Below are 16,720 nucleotides of genomic sequence, written 5' to 3'. Positions count from 1 at the left end.
GAAGTGTTCCTCTGCTTCATATCCTGCCTTCCCTTATTCTGAGAGGACATTTCAGTAGGTTTCACACCAGGCCCTGGTTTGCTGTTTAACTCCAGAAAGAATAAAAGGTGGTCAGAGAAGTAAAAACTGGTTCTTAAAAAAAATGAAAGAAAACATGTTTAAAGGAAATTCTGAGCCATAAATCCTAACGTAAAAGTGTGGCTGTCTCTCACTTGATTCTTTTTGGTTCACTGGCAGGACCAGTTTAGAACCCAAACTCTTCCATGCTTGTTTTAACTGCAGTGCATTCTATTACATCCTTGCTTGAGCCTCTGCTAGTGGTGTCCCTCTCTATGTTTTTCTAATTCAGTTTAAACTTTCCTTGCCTTTATGAGATCAGGAAAATGGTGATGTGAAGGAAGATGTTGTTGCATGAGGTACTTCTAAACACACTTTTAATGATGCAATTGCCTTTTGATTTTTCCCCCGCAGTTATTTCCACAGCACAGAAGATTTGCCGAGGAGGAGACATTTATACAGGTATGTGCCTTGCTAACCTCACATGCAGAATTTCCCATTTTTTCAGTCTTACATGAATCATTGCATAAGCAATTGCAGTAGGAGCAGTTTCCTAAGGTTTTGTCTTTAATGGCATTGCAAGATCCTGCAGTGTGTCACTGGAATAGACAGAACAGCGTAACCATAGTGAACAAAGCTCTTGACATTTGGAAATGTTTTACATTTAGCAATTTTCTCATAGTAATGCAAATTTTAAATTAGTCTTAAGATTGACTGTCACAAAACTTTCCACACTTGAAAGAATTCAGAATTACATAAACTGATGGTATAAACTGTTCTTACACTTTCAGATAGCGGTTTTCATGGAAATTTGATAGCAGCTCACCTCTTCACAGAACTGGAAAGAATTAACAGTGTGTTATGTTTACAAACCTTCCTGCAGTTCCAGGAGAGTTTAGTATCCTCCCTAAGTGTATGATGAGTAAAAGACTGCTTATAATCAGCTATTGCTAGTGTAGCTATTGTGAAGTATTGTGGAAGCAGATTACAAAGGGGAGGACACCCAAACCTTTCAACAAACATTTTGGAATCATGATTCCATTTGTCCTGTTTTTCTTCTCAGTCACCCTGCTGCCATCACAACATCTGCAATGAAGGGCAGGGTTGGCAATGGCATTGTTTGGTAAAGGACAGTCAGTACAATTTCCTTCTTTCACATGAAATCATGCCTTTTTCTTTCCTCAGTGGGAAGGAAAACAGAGCAAACAAAATTACCTGTAGTTGAATCATTTTTCCCTTTTGAGACCTCTGTGCCTGTTCACTGCACTCCCCAATTTTTTGAGAGTAGCTCAGCTCAGTGTTTCTTTTCTTGAAGAAAAGAAAAAAAAATATATATCTTAACCCTTCATTTCTATTGAAATGAGAAGAAAATCTCACTTTAAAAACTGAGTCCCAGGCACAGCTGCTCAAGAGCTGCTAGCATGAGACAAAGTGCTTCCCACCCCTCCTCATCTTGGCACAAATCTCACCCTGGTGCCTCATCAGCCTCACCTCCCCACATAGGCAACAGAGAAAGAGATGCCCAAAATTTCAGTGTCCTTGACCTCACCCTTGACCTTACTTTGATTACAGTGATCTTGGCCTCACTTCAGGGAGATGGTTTTCTGTTCTGGGTAGTTTGTCTCTTGTCCCAGTCCAAAGGCATCAACCTTTGCATATGTTCACTGACAGAGCTCCACTGGAGCACTGGACAGCTGATATCTGATGAAGATCCATTTAGAGTTGTTTTCTTTTTTTGTGACTGATTTAGTAGATTTAATTAGGATTTAAGTCAGAGACACAATCTGAGCCTAAACAAGAACCCAAGATCTACTCATTTCAGTCTCTGTGGCCCTAAAATAGTTGCTCAGCCCCATCTCCTGAAATGGTAGCAAAAACCACTCACCTGATTTACAGTGATACTGGAAAGATCTATTAGTTAATATTCTTGAAGTTTCAGAATGCTGCAGTGGTGTAAAATGTTACTTAGTAAGATTTGCTAATGATCAGTAATTCACTCTTCAACGTGTAGTAGACTTTTAGAAGCACTTCTGAGCATATGGACAAGCCACATTACCTTCTTCAGCAACAGATCCCTAAATACAATCTTTCCTTTCTACTTGGATGCTATAAGAACAACTATTTAAACTGCAAAAAAGCATTTAGCCTCTGAGGCAGAAGCAAGCAAATCAGACCAGTGAGGCAACCAGGAAGAAACTTTAAAAAAAGCAATTCCAGCTCTTTATTGTCTATTGTAAGTGTAGAAACACCTCTCTTTTGTTTCATACCTTCATCCAGCAAATTATGACTTCCTCTTGTGCAATTGCAACCATCATTTTCTTTTAAAAACTATACCTTCCTTCAAAACCACCTGACCTTGCAAAATGACACCAGTATCCATCTATATATTCTTCACTCAGGCAGGAGGAAAAAAAAAAAAAAAAAGAAAGCCATTACTGCTATTTAAACTCAACCAAATGGAAATGCTTTGTCTCTTACTAATGTTGGACACATTACATTCATATTCTCGTTCTACAGGAAGGCTCAAGTAATGTTGCTTTCAGACACCATTTGCTCAGTGACCTTCATGGGCTTGTATTAACTTTTTCAGTGCAAGCACAAATGGAAACTTCAACAGGCGGTGCCTGTCCTGTGATCTGATTGAAAACTGCACTTATTTCAGCGCATCCTTCAGCCGCAACCTGGAATATTTCCTCCTGACATGTGAAGGTATGTTGGCTTCTGTTACTAGCAGTTGCTGTACCCAAGGGTGGGATTTAGAGCCAGCCCCGATATCTTTGGACATCCTGTGTACCTGTGGGCAGCTTTGAAAGGCTGGCCATAATTATCTGGGTCACACTGCTTTTGAAGCTTTACTCGTAATATTTTTCTTTCTTTTGTGGATTTTTATTTCTAACTACAAAGCAGGTATTTGCAACCCTTTTCTGTGCGTATATGACTGTTGAAGATAGAGGTAATTCCTCTAGACACTCCAAGCATCCTTAAGTTAAAGTAGTGGCAAAACCTGGAGGACATAAAACATGAGAAATTTTATGAGAGAGAAGCCAGCAAGGTGGGATTGACTGTGGGTGGCTGGGACTGAGTTCCAATACTGTGGAAAACCAGGGGAATGCAAAGTAAGTTACAATGAAAAGAGAGTTTGCCAAGAAAAAGCTGTTTAGAGAAATCTGCCTAATGGACAGTGTGAATACAGAATATCTCGTGCTTCCCTGCTCATTCATCATAAATTTACTTTAGCTTGGTGTAATCTACAGGTCCAACAGAGATTTCCTGTGTTGAAAATGCCTGAGAATATCCAATAGGCTAAAGAGAGAAGGCATTTCAGGAGATGAGCCATAAAACTCAGTTTCCTCCAGCTCTGTTGGGACTAAATGCAGAGCTCCATAGCATTTAATCCTATGTAATTTAATTCTGCTTAATTATCCTAAACTGCACACACAATGCACACACCCCAGTCATCTGCTGCTGTGACTGAAGCCTCTCATATGGCTGTGTGCCCTCTGAAACAGGGCTTGAAAAACAGGGAGCCAACAAGAAATGCCTTATTTTCAGCAGCTCAGGAGAGAAGAGAGTAGGTTTAGGTGGGATATTAGGAAGGAATTCTTACTGTGAGGGTGGTGAGGCACTGGAACAGGGAGAAGTTGTGGATACCTCATCCAAGGCCAGGTTGGATGGGGCTCTGAGCAATCTGATCTAGTGGACTACCCCTTCTCTGACTGGCAAATATCCATTACTGCCAGTAGCTGTGGTGAACATCAAGGATAAAACAGGAATATATGAGATGGGAAAATGGGAAATAACTAAGATAAAGTGGAGAAGTTGAATGATTAACATAGTATCAAGCAAAACGTCTGGATTTGGACAATTGTAAAAACATGTTCTTCCCCTAAGAGAGAAAAACAGAGTGCACACTGGGGGCATTTAGAGGTATTAAAAAATACCTGACAACACAGTACAGAAAAATATAATTAAAAGTTTAATGCACTAATTAATTTTATGGGCTACCCATAAATCTGGATCTATAGTTACGGCAGACATACCCAGAGAAGTGTTATTGGTCAATAAACATTCAGTTCTGTAGTAAATATTATTATATTTATGAGGTTTGTCCCTTTAAAACAAAATCCTTGCATATTTTTCCTCGTGTTTTCATTTCAAGAACAGCTGTCATCATCAGCTACCAGAGACCGTGTCCATTTCCTTTGCACCAAGATAATTGTTTTACTGTAATTAGAAGCATTTGTGCATAACAAGATTAAGGTTTCTAAAGGATCTTATCAGCAGTTATGAGGTGATATGTTTTTGATTACATTATATCTCATTCACAAAAACCTGCAATGATACCAAAGAGATTGGTGAGTTTTATTAGTGTGTTCATTAATCCAGTACACAAGATAATGATTTTGCATAATAAACTGTGGGTCAGATTCTCATCTGCTGTAAACAATACCTCAATTATAAGGTCATTAGGGTTAGATCTGTTTACATCTGCTGAATATATCTTTGTCTGAGTTTTCGTTATTCAGGACTAAATTCTCAAACGGTAATGTCTTTGTAGCACAAATACAGAACAACTTGAGCTATGGAGCTAATGTCAGTGTCTCCATTCAGATGCCTTTAAAAAATATGTATACTTGGGAAAATACACAAAGCTTGGTAGGATTTCTGTTTTCAGTGATTTTATAAAAATATCAATACATTGCATTTGGTGGAATTATTCCTTATTTATATAACTGAGGGAGAGATCTTTCAATCCTCTTTGCTTTCAGGCAGTTTACAGGAACAGCATTTAATTTTAGCACTTTTCATGTAGGACCCATCTAACTTCAGATGTCTGCTATGGGTATATTTAGAGCAGAGGCAGCTCCCTTTGGTTTCTGCTACAGCAGATGTGAGTCAGGTCAGTGGAAACATCTGTTCTGGATGAAGTGCAGACTTCTGGATAAAAATATCATCCCATCAGATTTCAGTCATGTAAATAGATGTTATGGTTTGATGGAGAATCACTGGGATCCGCTAATAGGAGAATTCCTTTTCCACAGCTCCTCAGACTGCTTGGCCAGAGCTTTTGCCTCACTTTTTCATAGTATTATATAATTGATCATTAGTCATACTCTAGTAACTTTTCTATTAGCAGGAAATTCTATTTATTCGTATACACATGTAACACATAGGTGGAAAAGCTGCTTGAATGAGGATGTATCAAGGAGTCCTGCTTAACAAGCAGGCAGAAAAGCAGCAGCCCACCAGGACAGCCAAGTGTTTGTTTTACGGTACCTGCTACCCAAGGGTTTCTGCCTGGACTCCTCATCTCTGCTTCCCAGAAAAAGCCACCGTTGGAGTCGATGCTGTTGACCAGACAGTGGCAGACAGTTCCTGTTGCTGTTTGGTTCTTTCTTCTCCATCTATGTTGTATAAAAGCACCCAGAGCTCGGGTCTTGCTCTGCACTCTGTGACTGCCAACAGAAATTCATGTTTGTAGCAGTCACTGGTGTATGACTGTGTCAGACTCGTAAGTATCTTTGAAGGGGAGTAAACTATTTTACTGTGATCTGGCCTGTAATAGTTTTAAAAATTGTATCTTCTCAGTCTCTCTACAGGACAAATACATGGGCAAATATTTATGGTTTAAAAACGAATTTCTGTACTGGCAGAGACTGACCTCCACCATCCCTGCTTTGTGAGCTTCCATTGCAAATCTCACTGAGTTTAGAGGCACAGACGTGACTGTGGCTCAGATGAACTTCTCTAGAATGGATGGCAAGGTTTGTAAGATTTGATTAAGCAATAGGTGCTTATAAAATACTCAGTGATACTTAAATGAAAGGCAGGGGAAAGGGAAAATATCTATCTTAAAAAAAAACCAAACCAAAACAAACAAACAAAAGAACACTAAAAACCAAGAAAGGTCTGACATTGCTTGTTTTATCCCAAAGGTCAATAGCTGGAAGTTTTCTATTCACTCTTGTGGTACTTTAAAGGCAAAATATAATTGCCTTTATATAATAAAAAGATTTTTGCTGTCCTGCAGACTGTGTTTAACAACATTGCTGCCTGGCACAGGATGAAATGAGAAGAGTGTGCTATAATAAAAGGTAACCTCTCTTGAAAGAGGACAGTGTAATGCTTACTGTCAGGAGGCGACATTTATTGCAATCAGTCAGTCCCAGAAGGCTAGTTACCTTATTTTTCATCTAATTTTATATGCTCATGATTGAATTACTGTAGCAGGATATAAGGAAACATGATGCTTTACAGTCTGTTGTTAGATTATCTCCTCTAGACACTGTTGAAAAAGCAATATCTGCTGGACCAAGGTCACTCCTACTGTCACTTTCATCATAAAATATGGGTTTACACTTCTGCTTCCTCTCATAAACCAGCCCAGGCACCTCCACTGATTCCTTCTAAAGATAAACAGAAATAGGATCCAAAATAGTTTGTTACTTTACACATAAATTTAATTGGAGATTGGTTATTCTCATCTGGAATGGGATGTAAAATTTAATTGCATAAAGAAAAGGATAACAAATTACAATTGTGGGCTGTGGAAAGCAATTTATTCCAGTTTCTTTAGTGGGACTCAGACACATAAGGTGCAAGGCTGAATTACACGAGCCAGTAAAGCAGTACAGCCCATTTTTATCTGATAGCTCCTTCTCCTCTGAAGGATGGAGCCTTGTCAAGAACTACCACTGCAGTCAGCTGTGGAATGTTTTAGTATTTCCATTTCACACAGGTGCACTTTGTCTTCCATGATTCCTTCCCTCACTCCCCAGTGTAGCACTGTTAAAACCTGAGTCCTAATGAGGTTGTCCACAGCCAAAGAAAGGATGTGCCACCGTTTCTGTTGTGGGGTAACTGGTACTCTGACAGTCTGTGTAGCAGCTTTGGTTGCAGTGTCTTCACTCTCACAAAAAAATCCTGTGAAATCACAAAGAATTTCACTTGGACACACAGAATTGGCAAAGGTTTTCTGGAAGCTGGAGTTCAAGTCCTCTGACATGCATACATTACTGCAATTAATGCCATTTAATACACAATGAAAATGATGGGGGAGGGGGGTGTTGTTCATGGAATGGCTACCAGGCTGCTAATTAGAGGTCTCCATAACCATGTATTATCAGGAAAGGATTAATCATTTTTAGGGATGTCACAAAGAAAATTGGTAGTTACACAGAGGGGAGAGAACTTTATCAAGGGCTAAAAGACAACTATTGTCTCATGTTTGGCATTGGTGGTGGTGATAGAGAAGTGCCTTTGCCAATGCACTGTGTATTATCCTTCATTCAGTGACCAATTTGGGAAAAATCAGCTTTCACTTTGAGAAGAACAACAGTGTAACTGAACAGGCAACTCTGTCATGTTCTATAGATCTCAAATCCTTCCCACTTTTTCAGAAACAGTAAGATTGTTTTGTTTCAAAATACCATAAAATCACTGTTGTTTCTCCTGTCTCTTTGAAGATCCTCTCTGCTGGAACCAGTGTTTGCAGCTGACTGGTATCCTTTACTGTCAGTATTGTGCAGGCCAAATGAGTTTAAAGCTCTCTCTCTCTTTGGAGGAAAGAAAATAGGCTCTTCTAACAAAAACGCTAAAATATTATCCCCCGATTTGGATGTCCTCTCTGGCACTGTGGTCTTGGTAGCTTAGCCTAGATGTTGTAGATCAGTAATGACAGGTAACAGGAATGAAGTAATTTTTCCCTTTCCTATCAGGTAACTGCAGCTGTAAAGCAAAATTATGTGTTGTAACTGAGCTGGGCTTGATAAAATACCTAGAGAACCAATAGGAAAGGGATTTATCTGGGTACATGTCTGCTTTTCCCCAGGACAGCAATGACAGCAACTCTGTAACTGGCCCTGGCCTCGGATGCCTATAGGCCTGGGAAATCTTTAAAAATAGGATTTATAGGTCTTATGTCCTGCCAGATAAAATCGTGTTTCAGTTCCATTCACAGATAACAAGTGGTGCAAAAGCACTGAATAGAAAAACTTAGCAATTTAAGGATCTCCTTTGAGAGTGATTCATACTAATGAAGAAGCAATGCAACCCAATTAGTGATAATCTGAGTCAAGTTCCTCATGCCATTGTACATGTAACTCATTCTGTCTGTGGTTTTATGAGTTTTAAAGACAAGTGCTGCAAATTTGTTCTTTATAGAGGCAGCATGTAGCTATAAACTTCTCAGCTCCTTGAACTGCTTCTTGAGAATTTAATTACCTTCTTTCCTCCTTCTTGGTGGAAATACGATCTGGACACGGGAACACTTTGGAGCATTACTTGCTGCTCTCACTTAATAGGCTTATTCTGAGCATTAAAAAGTCCTTTCGTTATTCTACGTTTCTTATATTTTCCAGATTTTTCTTGGAGTCAGCAAAGACTTTCACTACCAAGTTTCATCAAATGTTCTGGCTCTGCTTTGTGGCAGTTTGTCCTGACTTCACTTTTAAATACATTTTAATGCCATGTGACCTAGAGCAAGGTTCAGCCTTCCAGTATGGAGAGGTCTAAAAGCACATTTTGGAATCCTTTTAGGTATCTAGGTTGTTCTTCCCCATGATGTGGGCTCAAGCAGAAGCTCCTGCCCACACAGATGATACAGTCTGAAACATACAGTACTTCTGGAGTTTACCATAGACAGAGAAATTTGTAGTGTGGGTGAGTCTAAGTTACAAAAGGAATTGAATGAAATCACTGGATAAACACAAGGGTTGCTTTAGGAGAATGCATCAGCTCACCATTTATGCTTTTTGGACGAGGATCCAAACACAGGTTCATGTGCTTAATCAGTGCTGCCTTTCTAACCCCAGCTAGCCCCTCTCCCAGCTTCTTTTAATAATATGGGAAGGGTTTTTTACTAAAAAACACTAGCCAACACTCCTGTGTGAAAGAACTTTTAAAGGAGGCTGGAGGTGGTCAGAAAAGTGGGAAAATGGGGTCATTGATGTGCTGCATAGCCCAGTGCTGCACAGCATGAGATAAGCTCAACCAGCAGCCGGGTGGGTGGGAACATCCTTTGAAACACCAGCATCCAGCACCACTGGCAGAGCTCAGCTCAAGATTTAAACCCCAGGATTGCTTTTATTTTGCTTTTAAGTGTGAGCAAAGCTAAAATTCTGGGCATCGTTTCTGTTATTGTGGCTATACTTAGATGCCATTACTGCACAACGACATTGTCCTTTTTGAGGAGATGCATATTTTGGACAGTCTCCTAGTATTTTATTCCCTCATGGGATTACCAGCTGATTTGGATAGGCTTGAATGAATTCCAAAGAAAAGCTAAATTAAAACCAATAAATCACATGGATGTGTTGAAGAATTTCACTAGCAAAGTAACATTTCATTTTGCCCATCTTCTTATGGATTCAGGCTGTACTTTTTGTAATGCTGAGTTTGGGGAACTTTTTTCCCCTGAAAATCACATAAAATCCTAGAAGTATGAGTTTTAATCAGTAAATATCTTCACAAAAATGTACCACTTGTAGCATATCACTCTTGAGAAAATTTTGTCTGTCACATTCATCAAAAAAAACAGGGGCTTCTACTGCTAAGGACTTACTTTACGAATAAAAGTCTCTGCCTTGGAAGAAGTGTCATGAAGATCATGACATTTGTCTTTCACCCTGAGCAAATCAAATCACATTTTTCCTCAGATTCTCCATCAAAATGAGAGAAACATGTCAAACAGACTTTTCTGGCAGTAATTTGTACATCTATGACTCTTTGAACAGTGAGAGCTTAATATTATTTAGTATCAGGGTAATCCTATATTGATATTTATCAGGATACAGGAAGAGGGAATAGAAGTTTTATGGTTGGCAAAATAAATACTCCACTAAATGTTCAATTTGAATTATGGAAAGATATGATAAGCCCTTTGCAGCCTTTCCGCAGGTGATCATTTTCATGCTTTTACCAAGTGGGGAGCAGAGGTGCAGCGAGAATTGGTGGTTTGCCTATGGACACATCTCGAGTCAAGTTATTATGACCCCCATTTCCTTCCTCATATTGCATGACAGTACTCCAAGGAAAAGCAGCACAGGCTCCTGGAACAGACCAGAAATGTGTGTCCTTCTGTAGCCTGTCTCCACCAGTGGATGGTGGATAATTACCCTCTTCAGGATTTTTGCAATAATGTTCCCATCGGGGACATGTCTGCCCAGCTCCTGCAATAAGAGGTTGGTTCATGCCTTAGGGCAGGAGAATAATGAACCTCTTTCTATATCTTTCTCAGTTCCTTCATTTAGTCAGACCTTTTAACCTGTGCCGTTTAGGCCAGACCTACTATCCCAGGAAAGCAATGGAAAATCTGGAGATGAGGATTTTTATTTTTTTTTTTACTAACTACAGACAAGCGTCTGTCAGGAGCCGTAAATCGACGGTTCACAAAGCACTAGTTCATAAAGCAACATTTTACACCTAACTGCATTGCCCATATATTGCCGTACACATCATGTAGAAATCTTACAGCTTATCACAGTCTCATCAATAACATTTCTGGAACCAGACTGTAATTAGCAGTTGTTATCCTCAGGTAAACATCAGCACAGGCTATAATGAAAGTACACAGTTTAGCTCTTCCCTGGATATAATGGGCTATTTATGAACTGTAAACCAGCTCAATATGTAGGCAAATATATCTGCAAAAATAGATGGATTGCTTTCTTTTATCCCCTTTCTGTTACAAAATTATCATGGGGTTTATATAACATTTTTGGATTCTCTAAATCCTGAGTTGGACGTGGACACCTATGAGTACATATACTTACAAACAGGTGGTTCTTATAATAGTTGTTTTAATTTGTTGATCCATATCTACACATGCAAAGTTCCAAGACCCCTCTGGTAATGGTGGAAGTCCTAACCAGCTGCCAAATGCTAGTTAAGACACATGGGCTTGATTTTTTCCACTGTCACAGGCTCCTATAGAGAACTCAACCAGGTCTTGTAATTCCAACTTCCTTGAGGTATTGTGAAAATAAAGTGCATTTCTGACTGCAATGCTCAGATGCGCAGTGACAACAAGGGGCATGGAGGCTCCTGAATGGATAAACTACCAGAGTGGACTTGAAAGGTTCAGTGAATCTTCAGTGTTCAGTGCAGAGAAACCTTCCAAGCAGAAACCCAGCTATTGGTATGCAGGAGAGCAGCGCTGTAACAAAACCAGCATATAAAGTGATTAAATCATACCGGAGTGAAGAGTTAACAAGGCACGGCTGCAGACGTTTGCTGTTAGCTCAGAGCTCCGCGCCAGGCGTTGTCTCAGTAGCAACTCAATAACGAGCCTGTAATTACACCACAGGCCTTAATAAGTGTGGGGACAGACTTTCCAGGTGCTGGGTGCTCCAAACTCCCAGCAGCTGCAGTAAGAGACACACACAGCAGCCCTTTGGCATGTTGAGGGATAGGACTCCAGCAAGACCAGCTTACCATGTCCCTGGAGCATCACTTGGTGCCTCTGGAGACAGGTAGGGATCTGGAGACTGGATGAGGGATTGGATTTTGAGCTATATCACACCAGTAAAGCAACTATGAAAAGTAAAATAACCCGTTTTGACTTAAAGCACATCATTATGTGTTATATGTTTTCCCAGCACTGTGAGTGTGCCCTGGTCTTGGGGAGACCTTGCAGCTGCAAGGGGGAGTATCTTCCTGTGGCTTTTGGAGTGGAGGGTCCTTAGATATGTATGCAGTTTGCTCCTTCTGTGTGATATGGAAGCTTCTAAGAAGGATTTGAACAGGTGAAAAAAGGTATTTGCTTGTCAAAGACTACTGGGATGGTGTTTCATTAGGACTGTTCTCTGTCCGTAACACCAAAGTTAAAATGGTAAAAACTCTTCTTCTTGCTTTTGGGAGATGAAGAAGCTGAAGTTCCTATTTAAACTTTATAGGTAAGTGCTGCATGTGACTTGGGGCATCTCTGGCAGATGTCTGGGAAAGGCTTGTGATTGTGCATGCAAGTATCTCCCTAATCCCTACTTAGGTAGGTAGAAAGCCTGCTGCCTGGCAAGATTTCTGAAGCATATGTGTTTAGTGTCAACTAATAATGTCACAAACTTGCCCATCGTGGTAAGGGCAAAGCATCTTAGAGAGTCTCCATATACTTCCTACTGAAATTCAAGGAAATGCTTTCTAAGTGCAGCTGGTCCTACTAACAGGGCCAGAGCTTGGCAGTTCAGGTGACCTTTGGTGAGGATCAAGATAAATTATGTTGTTGAGGTCTAAAGAGAGTTAACTAGATGCTGAAATAAGTATTAGCCTGGAAAATAAATTTTATTAACCAAGAGCCTATGGATAGAGAAGTGCAATAGGCACACCTTGGTTTAAATTAATGTGAAATGCTGTTTCCTTGATTTTGCTACTGGGATATGCCCCAGCTACAGCTCCATATAGTCATGTGAGTAGCTCTGAAGACTCCAGCCAAGGCTGAGAGCCAACTTGAAATGCTTTCTTTACTGCAGGAACCATAAGCAATAACTCCCAGGTGTTGACTGGGAGGAGGAGATTCAGAGTAAGGTTGTTTCTACCTGCTGTCCTGACAGATTGTGCCTCTCTGTGCCCCACCTCACCGTGCTGTGAAATAACAACCCCCTATAAAGCACCTCATAGTATTTTTCATTGGTACATCCTGGAGGAACACAGCACTGTCTGTCCACAGGGACTGGAAGTCAAAGTCAGTGCTGCCACTGAAAGAGGCAGCTCCATCCTCTGTTCCACCTCGGGAGCCTTTTCACCAATCTGCTCCCTGTGCCACAAACAGGCTCGCTCTGAGCTGGGCCCAAGAACTGAACTGAATGAAAACTAAATACAATATTGTTTCTTTCTTCTGGGATCAGTTCTAGAAGCTGTTCTGCTGCTTTACTGGATGATTGTATAAATATTTTTGATCTCACAAAGGAGTGGGACATGCTGGGGTGGGACCAAGGGGCTGAGGTCATGATGGGAGTGGACAATTCGATGTTTTAGGGAGCCTGAGTGAGGATTTCATCATCATAGAAACATAGAAGTTGTTGTTGTCGCCCTGAGTTGGAAGGGACCCACAAGGATTATTGAAGTCAACACTTGTCCTTGCACAGGACCACCCCAAGAATCATTTGGGAGTATTTTATGGGCCACCTCATGACTGCAGCTTATTACTGCTGCATGCCAGAGTAGACTGGTATCTGTAGTCTGTATTATTCAAAAATAAAATAAAATATGGTTTTCATTTGTTGGCTCAGATTTAATGTTACTTTAAATCCCAGCAAGTGTCTTAATATACTGCCACAAATTTTTGCTACTTCTTTCTTGAAGTGCAGCTCATGGGTGTTTGGGTTTTCTGAACTGTCTGAGCTGTCCTTGTCCTGGTTCTGGGGTCTACAGCAAGGGGCAGAAAGCCAGTGTTTGACAGCGTGTGCTGTGGGTGTCTGAATGTGGTATTACCTGCCTGGGTAGAGCAGGACAGGCAATCCCCAAGAGGTGCTGTCCTTTGTGCGACCACACAATCCAGGCATCCCAGCCAAAATACCCATCTAACAAGGTCCAAGATGCAGAAGAAACACGGAGGTAACGTCGGAGTGCAGCCAAATGCCCTGCAATGTGATAAGGGCCTCCAGGAGCCAGGCGTGACCCAGCCCTGTGCCTGCAGGTTCCCACCCAGCTGGATGCTAAATGAGCAGAGCAGCGTGCTGGTGCCTGGAGGGCACTCCCCGTGGTTGCTCACATATTAGGTCACTGGGTGACTGTTATCTGTTGTGACCAGAGTGGTTTCCCATACAAGGATGATTACCACCAGGCTTGGGGTTTTGTATACCCAGTAGCGGGAGGCTGTAATTAGTGCTTCCAGGCAAACTGTGACCTTTTGGAACTTTTCCTGAGGCTCATGGAGCCTAAATTAGTTTCTGCTGTTTGAAAGCATGCACAGACTTAATCTCTGGGCCCTATTTATATTATAATTACTATATAATTCACATTTGCATTCACTTGACTCCCTTTCTTACTTAACAGCCGAGGTTGGCTCTTGCTTCTCAAGCCCTTTGTGAGGAGTTCATGGGTCACAAATCCCGTGGGGGGTGCTCATTCTCACTCCCTCACATGCCCCTGTGGCTTCAAAATAGCAGGCTGGTATGAAAAACAAACAGAAGGTACCGCAATAACTTTTTCTACAGGAAAAGAGAGGATGGTACTGTTGGTTTGGAAGTTGGGACAAGAACCTCTTTTTTTATGTCCAGTTAGCAACATAGTTATTAGTCTGAGATTAATTAAAAATGTTGGCTTTTGTGGATGTTCCAGTACATTTTGTCTTCCTTGAAGTAGACCACTCATTTATGTTATAGAATACTTTGTTATATTCTTATATGTCTTTCAGGTGGTGTAAACTGCCTGTAAATACTCAGTGACATGGAATAAGTGGGAAAAAAAATAATATGCATGAATATTTAATAATAAAATTAATAGAAACTGCTTGAAATTTTCAGAGCATGAAAAAAGATTGTGGAATGAAACTCCTGTCCCCTTCGAAATTGCCTCATTCTGCAAAGCACTACGTGATCCTTGCATTTACACGTTTTGATCCCATTTTTATTTTGATTCTTGCTTGTAAATACGAGCTGCTTGGCATTGCCCAGAGGAAGGTGATCTGTCATCTTGCCTCCAGCCAGGGCTCTTGTCACTTGGTCTTTCTGCACGTACAAAATTTTATCTGAGCTCCACTCGTAGGAGATAAATGACCATGACAACAGGCTTCCTCCAATGCTTCAAATAATGAAGCTCCACAAATCAGGCAGTGGCCTCCTGCATGCCGGGACCGGGGTGCATGTGCGTTTTTTCCAGCCACGTGAGCGACCTTGGTTGAACTCATTATTCTGCAGTGGGTGGTACAGATGTTACCATCCTGCAAGATTTAAAGCTTCCTCAGAGGAAAACTGCTTCTTTCACCTTGTTTGCCAGCTGGACCAGCTGTAAGGCTTTATTGCTGCCTTTTGTTTTCTCTTTGCGTGATACTTGTTAAGTCTTTCATTAATGCAGTCAGTACATTGAGGATATATTAAAACCTGAGAGCTCGTGGGAGGAAAACAGAATAATAACCAGACAATGGGAAGCAGTGTTATTTATGGGTTTATTTTTTTAAAAAGTTAATATCCAGCACCAGTTATTACTTAATTATCCAGGAAATCATTATTTTTTGCAAGAGAATTTTACTTATAGGAAAGAATAGATTATCTAAATCAATTTACGCTAGGTTTTTAATGGAATAACCACAAAATATGCAATGGGGTTTTATTCTGTCTGTTAATGAGATGTGAATGACACTGAAAAGAGAACATTTTCTTTCATGCTGCAATTACAAGGAAATATCCTTTTCCCTTGAATTTCACAGAATTGTGGAATGGTTTGGGTTGGAAGGGACCTTAAAGAACATCTCATTCCAACCTCCCCTGCCATGGGCAAGGACACCTTCCACTAGATCAGGTTCCTCAAAGCCCCATCCAACCTGGTCTTGAACACTTCCAGGGATGGGACACCCAGAACTTCTCTGGGAAACCTCTTCCAGTCTCTCACCATTGTATTGTGATACTTTTTAAACATGAAATCACAAAATCATAGGAGAATTCAAGTTGAAAGGAACCTTAGGAGATCTCCAGTGCAACCTCCTGCTCCAAGCTCTGTCAGAGGGCATCAGATGAGTTTACTCAGGGCTTTGTCCAGGCTTGCCTTCAAAGCCTCCAAAAATGTAGAATACACAACATCCCAGGGCATCCTGAGCTATCCAGTGACTGTCCAAGGTAGTCACAGAATATAGGAAATGCCAGACACGTTCCTCCACATATGGTATTTCTCTTAGGATTAGCATATACTAATCCAATAAGAAACTTACACTTTAAAAATAGGGACAAATGTTAACTTTTGCTTTCATCCCTTTCCAGAGTTTGCAGAAAACCTGGATTAAAAGTGAATTGAAAGAGGTTAAATTGGGGGATCCAATTAGAAATAGCAGGAAATAGAATAGAGACCAGAAAAAGAGAGGGAGTTGAGTATGGAGATTTTTCCTTTTCAGAATCCATAGATTGAACCAGCATATTAGGGCAATACACCTTAGGCTTTTTGGAAGACAGTGTCCCTCATGTGAACTGCAATTGTTTCCTCCTGTCTCTGGTACTTGCAGCTCTAGGTACACAGTCATGGTGCACTCTCAGGTTCCAGAACTCTGCAAGCAAATTCTCCTTTTTTACAGCTGATCTTATCGCTACAATGGATGTATGTACCTGCAAACATTCCTTAGAGGTTGTAAGTTTTCAACATTCCTCTTTGGTTCCATCCACATGCAATATTGCATTATGGCTTTTGAAAGCCTCAGCCAAAGCCTCCTGAAAGGGAGGAAATGCTCAGCCAGTGTGACACCTCATTGGATGGTATTAATTAAGAAGGAGAGGGGGGAGTTCAGTGAAAGGATTGTGAGCAAAGGTTAAGTACCAGCAAAATGAAAGCAGGAAGTAGATTATGATGAAGAAGAAATATAAAGCTAATTGGGGATCAGCAGCAAGGTTCATCAGGAGCTGGTCTTGGGAACGACCTTACTTAAATTGTTCCCTGGCAGCCCGAGAACCCAAAGCTGGATGAAGCTAATGGAATTTGTTAAGACCACAAAGCTGATAAGCATCATCAGAAGGCAGAGATAAAT

The 16,720-nt window shown here is 40.7% G+C and overlaps 1 protein-coding gene across 4 annotated transcripts in view; it reads left to right on the top strand.

Annotated features, from left to right (window-relative positions):
• The window catches only part of DPP6 (dipeptidyl peptidase like 6), a 544,128-nt gene that overhangs the window by 505,716 nt on the left and 21,692 nt on the right, over positions 1–16,720 (top strand). For all 4 annotated transcript variants that reach the window (XM_050314872.1, XM_050314882.1, XM_050314854.1 and 1 more), the window contains exons 15-16: positions 472–519; positions 2,648–2,766. In XM_050314872.1, coding sequence (XP_050170829.1) covers positions 472–519; positions 2,648–2,766 — 167 coding nt within the window. The remainder of the gene's footprint in view (positions 1–471; positions 520–2,647; positions 2,767–16,720) is intronic.

The sequence above is a fragment of the Myiozetetes cayanensis genome, unplaced genomic scaffold (genome assembly GCF_022539395.1).
Source record: "Myiozetetes cayanensis isolate MyiCay16 unplaced genomic scaffold, myiCay2020 scf1, whole genome shotgun sequence".
NCBI classification, from domain to species: domain Eukaryota; kingdom Metazoa; phylum Chordata; class Aves; order Passeriformes; family Tyrannidae; genus Myiozetetes; species Myiozetetes cayanensis.
Note: the sequence above shows the minus strand (reverse complement) of the source record. Positions and strands in the feature narration are given on the sequence as shown.